At 16.7% G+C, this 10,307-nt stretch overlaps 2 protein-coding genes across 2 annotated transcripts; one reads left to right on the top strand and one right to left on the bottom strand.

Annotated features, from left to right (window-relative positions):
• Positions 1-2,217: 2,217 nt before the first annotated feature.
• Positions 2,218-3,829, top strand: PGAL8A_00309600 (HSP40, subfamily A, putative; the record flags this gene model as incomplete). Its single annotated transcript, XM_028672106.1, has 2 exons — positions 2,218-2,283; positions 2,630-3,829. The coding sequence occupies 2 exons, from the start codon at positions 2,218-2,220 to the stop codon at positions 3,827-3,829; spliced, it is 1,266 nt and encodes a 421-aa protein (XP_028528692.1).
• Positions 3,830-5,809: 1,980 nt separating this feature from the next.
• PGAL8A_00309700 (eukaryotic translation initiation factor eIF2A, putative) lies at positions 5,810-7,693 on the bottom strand (the record flags this gene model as incomplete). Its single annotated transcript, XM_028672107.1, has 1 exon — positions 5,810-7,693. One exon carries the CDS (start codon positions 7,691-7,693, stop codon positions 5,810-5,812), a length of 1,884 nt encoding a protein of 627 aa, XP_028528693.1.
• Between the last annotated feature and the right edge of the window lie 2,614 nt (positions 7,694-10,307).

The following is a 10,307-nucleotide window of genomic DNA, read 5'->3' on the forward strand; positions in this document are numbered from 1 at the left end:
TTTTTTTTTTTTTTTTTTTTTCTCATATATATATATGTATATTTATTGTGAAGAAAAAAAAAAAAAAAATTGTATATTAATATATTATCATTATCTCATATTCTATATTAATTTTTTTTTCTTTATATTTATTCTTTTACTATAATGTTTTTATAAAAAAGATTAGATGGGACATGGGAACAAACAATTATTTTTATATGAGTAAATGAAAAAAAAATTAGTAGTATCTCATTAATATATAATTTTTTATTATAAATCAATATTAATAATATTAGTAGCAATAATAATTAAAAAAAAAATCAATAAATGATATTTTCAATTAACTTCAATTGTTTAATTTTATTTATTCATTTTCATGATATAAAAATTAGAAATTTTCAATCTAAATTTAAAGTAAAAAATGTTATATATAAACATATTTTTCTAAAAACAATGAAAATTTCATTTTTTTAATATATACCCTCAAAAAAATACTAATAACTCATATTTTTTAAAAATACTTAACATCCCAAAGTTTTTAAAAGAAAGAAACCTTAATTTTATGTAATTGCTTTAATACTAATATTCAAAAAAAAAAGAAAAAAAAATAAATAAATAAATAAATAATTTCTTTTTTTATTTTGAAATTGCTTTAAAATATATTAAAAATTGTATATTTTAATTAAAGAGTGTTACATATTTTTAATAAATAAAATTCACTACAAAAAATACACAAAAATATCTTACTCAAAAAATTGTCAATTACATCTTAGAAAAAATTGTATGATATTTTAAAAGAGTTATATAAAATTACACCTATATTTTTCTTATAAACTAAAAGAATAATAAAAAATGTTATAGAAATATAATTAGTTAAAATATTACAAAATTTTAAAAAATGGTATGCAAAACTAAAAATCTATTGTTCAAAGGAATATTAGAAGTGATGTTTATAAAAAAATATATACTTAATATGTATATTACATATGCTTTGTTTTTATCATGCATAATTATATTAATTAATAAATGTGCTAAACTGTTATTAACTATTATATTTTAGTATTTTCATATTTAGTATTATATTTATATTACTTATACTTGAAGTATTATAAACTTCTTTTTTAAAAAATGAGATAAAAATAATCTATGAAAAAAAATATATAATACTAAGAAGTAATGTATATCTATATATATTTCTTAAAATTAGATACTTTAGAAGCAATATATATATATACATATATTTCAATATATTTTATTTTTATAATTAAAAATGTAATCTTTCATTAATATTTAAATACTTGATTAAAACAGTAGATTTTAGTAAGTCAATGTTTCTTATTCACAAAAAAATTATGATAGTATTTATGCCAATTTTTTTTAAACATACAAAGTTTTTTTTTTTTTTTTTTTGTCATAAGGTATAACCACTTTTTCTCGTACTATTTTTTAGCATAACTGAAGCATTTTTTTTAGATTTATATTTTAAAAATCTTTTTTAAATATTAAAAGAAAGAAGGTAATAATAATTTTAATTAATTATAACAAAAATAAAAAAAGAAAAAAATTAATAAAAAAGAGTCTATTTCTGCTGAATATATTTTTTATCAAAGACAAATGAATTTATCATTATACATTTACATATACTATCAAAATAATTGTTTGAATAATAAAAAAAAAAAATAGAAGCATATTTAGCAAATATGCAAAAAAGTTATTTTTATTTTGTATATATAAAAAAAAAAAAAAAAAAGCCAACGGAATCTTAAAGCCATTTAATTGTGTTATAAATAAAACAGTAATATTTTAATGATGTTAAAAAAAAAAATTATAAAGTCAATATATATTCATAAATATCTAAAAGAAAAAAATTATGAAAAATATAATATGCAACGAACATGCGTTCTTAAAATAAAATGATAAAAAAAAAAAAAAAAATAAAATATAAAAAAAAAAAAAAGGGAAAAAATTTAATAACTATATATATTTACGTTTAATCATTTATGTATATAAATGTATAAATAAATAAAAAAAAAAAAAAAAAAAAAAAAAAAAAAAAAAAGAGAAAAATTACAAGAAAATAAAAATAAAAATTTAACAAAATTTCAAAAGAAAAAAAATTTTAAATAAAAAATACTGTTAAATAATTGATAAAGTAATTTAAAATTATATATTTATAGAACGTCCCATAAAAATTAATCAAATAAAAATATATTGATAAACTAAAAAAAATAAGTAAAAATGTTTTTCTCTTCTGGTTTTCCATTTGATTCTATGGGTGGGCAGCAAGCCCGTAGAAAAAGAGAAGTGAGAAAATAAAAAAAAAGAAAAAGAAAATACATAATATTAACACTTATAATGTTAATAGATAATGATATATATATATATATATACATATATATATAAATTAATATTAAAATTATTTGGATATAGTAGTTTAAATATTGAATAACAATAATATTGTATATTACATTTAAATAAGAATTAATAAAAACATTAATTGTGATGTTATATGTGAAATATTTAAATAAAATAATAAGAAATTAAAAATATATATGTTTGATAATGTATAAACGTAAAAATACAATGATACATATATATAAATTTAAATTTAAATTTTTTTTTTTTTTTTTTTTTTTTTTTTTTTATTTAGGTTAATAATTCAAAATATTATGAAGTATTGAATTTAAAAAAAAACTGCACAACTGAAGAAGTAAAAAAAGCTTACAGAAAGTTAGCTATAATACATCATCCAGATAAAGGTGGAGATCCTGAAAAATTTAAAGAAATATCGAGAGCATATGAAGTATTAGCTGATGAAGAAAAAAGAAAATTGTATGATGAATATGGAGAAGAGGGATTAGAAAATGGTGAACAACCTGCAGATGCAACTGACTTATTTGATTTTATATTAAATGCAGGAAAAGGAAAAAAAAAAAGAGGAGAAGATATTGTAAGTGAAGTAAAAGTGACCCTTGAGCAATTATATAATGGAGCGACAAAAAAGCTAGCTATAAGTAAAGATGTTATATGTTCTAATTGTGAAGGGCATGGTGGTCCAAAAGATGCTAAAGTTGATTGTAAACAATGTAATGGAAGAGGAACAAAAACATATATGAGATATCATTCAAGTGTTTTACACCAAACTGAAGTTACATGTAATGGATGCAGAGGAAAAGGTAAGATATTCAACGAAAAAGATAAATGTACTAATTGCAAAGGAGGATGTGTTTTAAAAACAAGAAAAATCATTGAAGTATATATACCAAAAGGTGCTCCAAATAAGCATAAAATAGTTTTTAATGGAGAAGCTGATGAAAAACCAAATGTAATTACAGGCAATCTTGTTGTTGTATTAAATGAAAAGCAACATCCCGTATTTAGAAGAGAAGGAGTTGATTTATTTATGAATTATAAAATTTCTTTATATCAATCATTAACAGGGTTTGTTGCAGAAGTAACTCATCTTGATGAAAGAAAAATTTTAGTGAATTGCACAAATACAGGATTTATTAGACATGGTGATATAAGAGAGATAAAAGAAGAAGGTATGCCAACCTATAAAGATCCATTTAAAAAAGGAAATTTATATATAACTTTTGAAGTAGAATATCCAATGGATTTAGTTATAACTAATGAAAAAAAAGAAGTGTTGAAATTTTTAAAAAAACAAAATGAAAGTGAAAAAAATTATGATTTAGAAAATAGTGAATTTGAAGTTGTTACATGTCAAGCTGTCGATAAGGAATATTTAAAACAAAGAGTTAGTAAACAACAACAACAAGAAGCTTATGATGATGATGACCATCAACCAGAAATGGAAGGTGGAAGAGTAGCTTGTGCTCAACAATAATGTTAATTTTTGTGAAGTTATAATTTCAAAAAAAAAAAAAAAAAAAAAAAAAAAAAAAAAAAAAAAAAAAAAAAAAAAAAAAAAAAAAAGAGAAACAAGAGGAATATAAAAGAGAAGGAAGCAAAAAGAATATTAAAAAAAAAAAAAAACAGAAAAAGATTGAATATAATACTACTCATAGAATTAAATGAATTTTATAAGCATAATTAAATACTTAATGATACATTAATATATATTTTAATTAAAAAGAAAAACTGAATAAAAATTCAGATAAGTTTTATCAAAGATAAATAATGAAAGAAAAACTAAAATTATGAAAAATTCTTTTAAATATATATATATATATATATATATATATATGAAAAGCTACAGTGTGATATAAACATGATTTTTATTAAATGAATAAAAATTTAATAAAAAAATTTAATTGGACAATAGAGGAGTGATATTAAATTAAATTTGTGAAAAATATACATATTTCTTCCTAATTTTAACATATATATCAAAATATAATAATAAAGTAAAAGTGAATAAATAAATGACTACTGATGTTCATTAAATATTTTTTTTTTTTGGTTTTTTTGCATAACAGGTATTATGTAGCTTAAAGGCTAATTTTTTTTTCATTCTCAATTTTATACATTTATTTTTGCATATGTTATACATATATTAATACATTTTTTTTTCTTTTTATAATTATATAGTATATTAAAACTTTTAAAAGATAAAACTAAAATAATTAAAAATAAAAAAATATTCATTCTATTGGTTATATCAAGAAAATGAATATTTTTATTTGGAATTTTTATATTTTTTAATTTTTATTTAAAATTTATACATGTAGATATTACTTTCTTTTGTATGTATATATATAGTTTTTTTATTATTGAACATTATAAAATATTATATATATATATAAAAGTATCTAGTAATAATTGAAAAACATACAAGTTATCATAATGAATCATTTATTTTACTTTAACGCTTTATGTTTCTGTCCTATTTATTTATCTTCAAAATGTGAAAACGAAGTTTTTATAATCATCGTATTTTATATATGCACACATTTTCTTTTTGCATATTATTTATTTTTTTTTTTAATTCAAAAAATTTTGATATATTCTTTTCATTGGTAATATTTTACGTTATAAAAAGAAGCACATTTAGAAAATTTTCTAAATGTTTTTAATATTGTAATATAAATATAATTATTAATATTTCAATTATCAATTATATTTTTTATAGGATTAATAAATTAATGAACAGACAAGTAAAATATATATATATATATAAATTGGTCAAATATAATTTAAATACTTCAATATTATAATGCTTAATTTGCACATAAGTTAAAAAATACATTTAGCAAGAATATATAATAAAATAAAGTTATATTTGAAAACTCAATGAATATTTAAAATTTTTCTTGAAAAATATTAAAAATTTTACTATAGTATTATTTTTTCTTTTCCTTTTAAACATTATCTTTGTACCTATTTCATAAAATCATTTATTATATATATATATATATATATATATAATAATTTTTAATTACCTCCTTTCATATATAAAACTCTTGTTGGTATAATTTTTTTTATTTTATAAATTTTAACATTTTTCACAAACATAACATTCTTTATACATTAATTTGTTATTTAAAATACTAATAATTAAAATTTCAATTAAAAAAAAAGCACGAATGAATAAAAAGGAATTTGCATAAATATTAAAATTCTTTGATTTTTTTAATGTATAATTAAGTTATTTTTATTATTAGTAGAAAAAAGAGAAATGGAATAAAATTAAATAAGGAAAATAAATAATCTTAAATTATAAATACATAAAAACTTATATGCAAAATAAAAAATATGAATAGTTAAAATTTCATACCTTTGAAGACATATATGTATATAACTTTTACATGAAACATAAATGTTTTTTTTTTGACAACTTTAATATTATTATAAATGTTTCTAAAATTTAAAATGTTTCTCTTTTTTGTTTATTTTTTGAACTTTTTTTTTTTTTTTTCTTTTTATAACTTTTATTTTCATTAACAAAATTGCTACCTGGTGGTAAAGATGACTTAACTTTATTATCTTTTGAAGTTAAATTACCGTTCATATTTAATAATCCACTTGATCTGGGTGCTCTATAAATGCCTGTTTTCCTTTCATCAATGCCTAACTGTTTATTAATATATATTTGCATATCTGAATTGTCTAAATTAAAATCAATAGATTCCTTTTCATTAAATTTAATCTTATTAAATGGTAAAATTATTACATTATATAATTCTTCAAAATTAATTCTACTAACAATTATACCATTATATTTATATATTTTTAAATTGTTATCAACCCTTAATCTTGGATTTGTAGTTGCTGTTAAAAAATGCTTTCCATCATTAAAAAATTCACATATAACAGCACAAGAAGATTTTGTTTTTGTTATTTCTTTTTTACTAACAGTATTCCATATAGATATATCACCACTTAAGTTACCAAAGCCACCAGTTAGTAGCAATTTTTCATTGCAATTTAATTTTAGTGTGTTGTATTTATGCCTACCAAATGAATGAGAAACATTTCCATTTTTATCATGCAAAACAATTTCTGCTGGTATTTCTCCTTTACAAACATAAAATTTATTCTGATTATTAGACCATATGGTATCATATATTAATCCTTTATTAGTCATTATATTAACTTCTTTTAAGGTGACAGTGTCAATAAAATATAAACTACTAGAACCATAATAAGAATGTTTTTCTTTATCAACTTGGGTATGAATTTGTAATAACAATGCTGTCCCATTTTTATTCCATTTTATTTTTATTTCATCAGAGTTGAAAAAACTTTTAGAATAAATGTGCTTATTCAAGTTGTCTAAATTAAATATTTTAAAAATAGAAGGATTTCCTTTACTTCCCTTTTCATATGTAGCTAATAAAATATCTTTTTTATTATTGAATTCTGGTGAAAGTTCAAAAAATTCGATATTATCTAGTTTTAATTTACTAAATGGTGTTTGTAAATTATTACCTTTGTAAATATTTATTTGATTATTAATTAAACAAGTACATATAGATTCACTATCACTCCATTTAAAAAAAGGCCAATTGTGATTACTGTAACTTTTTAAAGTTAATTCAATTACCAATGATTCATTGTAAATTATATTATCATTCGTATTATTGTTATTATTTTTATTTTCAATATCATTCTCGTTAATATTATTTCCTTTCTCACTATATTCTTCAATTTCGTTATTATTCTCTTCAATATTTTTTTTTTCTTTATTTTTTTTTTTTTTATTAGATTTATTACCAATTTTATACACATATAAATTTGTATTTACTATATCTGGTTTGTATAGACAATGTAGTACTATGTAATTATCTCTAGGACTGGTCATTATCCTTTTAATTTGTGTTTTTGTTTTTATATAAGTAATATTTTTATCATTTTTTATTTCTATTATTTCAGCAACATTTAAACTAGATTTTCTAACAAGTATTATATTTTTGTAATCATTAGTACATGTAGCTAATTCTACATCATTATATTCTTTATATACACGAATTCCTCTATTTAATAAAAAATCATTATTAAATTTACTTGTAGACTTTTTTAATATGTTTGAACGAGGTTCATTTAAAAAACTTATTTTATTGTTATCTTTATTCTCTTCTAGTGTATCATTATCATTACTTAATTTATTTTGTTCTTCATTTTTCTTAATTTCTTCATTTATTTCATCTATAATATTTTTACTTAAATTCACATCATATTCATATATTGTTGCTTTATTTCTACTTAATGCTAAAAAATATAAATTATTACATTCATTATTTTGTAACATTATTTCTATTTCTTATTTTATATTTTGTTGAATTTTATACAATTTCTTTTATTTTGATTTTTTTTTTGTTTTCTTTTTTTATTTGTTTCCTAATCTCCTTTTCTTTTATTTGCTTAATTCTACTTTTTGCTTTTTTTTATTTTTTAATTTTTTTTTTTTTTTTTTTATTATTGTTTAGATGGAAAAAAAATTATTATACATGAATATAATATCAACAATGATAAATAAAATTATTTTTATTCATTTTTTTTTTTTTTTTTTTTTTTTTTTTTATATTTAATACATTTAAAATATATTTTGAAAAATAAATATCTTAATACTTACAAATATATTATAGTAATCACTTTGAGAATCCTTTATAATATTTCATTATTCTTAATTTTAAAAAATTATTTTCTAATTATATAAATTTAATAATATATTAATCATTTTATTATGTTTATTCTTAAAATCAATATAATAAAAACTAAATTTTTAAAATTAATCTATTAAAAAAAATATACATTTTTTTTTTTTACAATTTAAAATTCTTTATAATTTTTTATTTTTTTTTTTATGTGTATATAGATATCATCTAACGGTGTAGCTATAATAAGTAGCATACATTTTTATAAGATAATATTTTTATAAAATTAGTATCTACATTGAAAGAAAAATTGTTTATATATATATATCATGTGCTTATATATGTACTTGTATTAAAATTACAAAAAAAAAAAAATAATATTCTAGGAGCATGCATTTTTTAATTTAAAAAATACGTTACTAAAAATCTAACAAAATCATAAAACAGTTAACAAGTTCAAATTACTACATGTAATTTTATGGTTGATTTTTTTATATAATTTAATAATTTAAAGAAAAAAAGAAGGAAAATAAAAATTAAAAAAAAGTTTTATTTAAAAAATTAATAAATTATTTTTTTTTATTTTATTAACTAAAAAATATCATTGTTTGTAAATGAAGATGTTAATAAAAAAATATTATGAACAAAAGTATGATGCAACGTTTTATATATATTTTTTGTTATAAAAAAAAAAGTCTTTTGATTCTGTTTTTTTTTTTTTTTTTTTTTTATTTATTATTTTTATTTATATGTTGTAATTAAAAAAAAAATAATATAAATAAAAAAATTAGCATTACAATCATATTAAAAAAAAAAAAGAAAAGTATGTTATCTTTTATAAGAACTATAATGCTATTATTTTTTCATTTTAAAAGAAAAAGAGGAAAATTAAGTAAAAATATGATTAAATTAAATTGAATATTTTAAAAATAAAAATTATTTATAATTAGTTTAAAGCTGTTCAATAACGAATAAACATATTTCTTTTATAGAAAGTTTTTTATTTTGCTATATTTTTTATTTTTTTTTTATTTTTGTTATAGTTTTCATTAAATAGTAGAATATTTTTTTTATCAATATTCCTTCTAAAAAAGTATAGAATTTACAATAATTAAAAAATATTACATTTATTTTTTTTTTATTTTTTTCAAAAAAATGTATTCATGAATTAAATGTATTAAAAATATATATGTCTTTTTTTTTTTCTATATAATAATAATTATTTATAGCTATATATATCAACAAAATAAAAAAAAAAAAAAAATTAATTTCTACTATATTTTTTTTAACTTTTTACTAATTTAAGACAAATAATAAAAATATTTTTAATATTAATTTCAATTTTATGTTATTTTAATAATTTATAATTTAAATTCTTACTTTTTATATAATTAAAAAATTCATAAATAATTTTTAAACTTTTTTAAAAAAAATGATATAAGAAAATTATAAATAGAACTTTTTTTTTTTTTTTTTTTTTATTGAAATAATTTTGTAGTGAATATTATAAAATATTTATAAATAAATATTTAAAATAATTTTTTTTTTTTTTTTTTTTTTTTTGTTACTTTTGTAATATAAATAGATAGTGTTGTCTAATGAGAAAAATTAAAAAAAAAATTCATTCCTAGTTTTATTAAATAAATTAAATAATAATATATATATATATATATATGTATATGTTTTTTTAAAAAATTTGAAATAACAATATTAATTTATGAAATATAATGAATTCATTATTTCTAATAAATATTTTTTTGTGGATTTTTATATCTTCATGTACAAATGTAATAAAAAAAAAAAATTATAAAATACAAACAAAAAATATGACTATAAAAAAGAATTTTATATATAAAAATTTTATATAATACTTTTTAAAATTTTGTAGGAGGAATTACATAAAGTCTCAATAATTCATAAAGATATGAAAAGGAAAATTCTATTAAAATCATGGTTAAACCTAGTAGAAGAATCAATATATTTAATTAAAGAAAAGAATAATCTAAAAAATGTTGTATTAAATGAAAGTGATATAGTTATATGGAATGATGGGGAAATAATGAATGAAAAACATTTTGAATCTTTTGATTTTAAAAATGGAAAAAAAAATATATATATTTTTTTATCTAATAATGTAAGAATTGAACATATAAACATATATGAATTTTCAGTAAAAATATATTTCCTATAAAAAAAAATAGAACATGTATATATATTTAATTTTATTACAATTTTCATTTTCTTATTAATTTTTTTTTTTTTTTTTTT

The sequence above is a fragment of the Plasmodium gallinaceum genome, assembly GCF_900005855.1.
Source record: "Plasmodium gallinaceum strain 8A genome assembly, contig: PGAL8A_v1_87, whole genome shotgun sequence".
NCBI classification, from domain to species: domain Eukaryota; phylum Apicomplexa; class Aconoidasida; order Haemosporida; family Plasmodiidae; genus Plasmodium; species Plasmodium gallinaceum.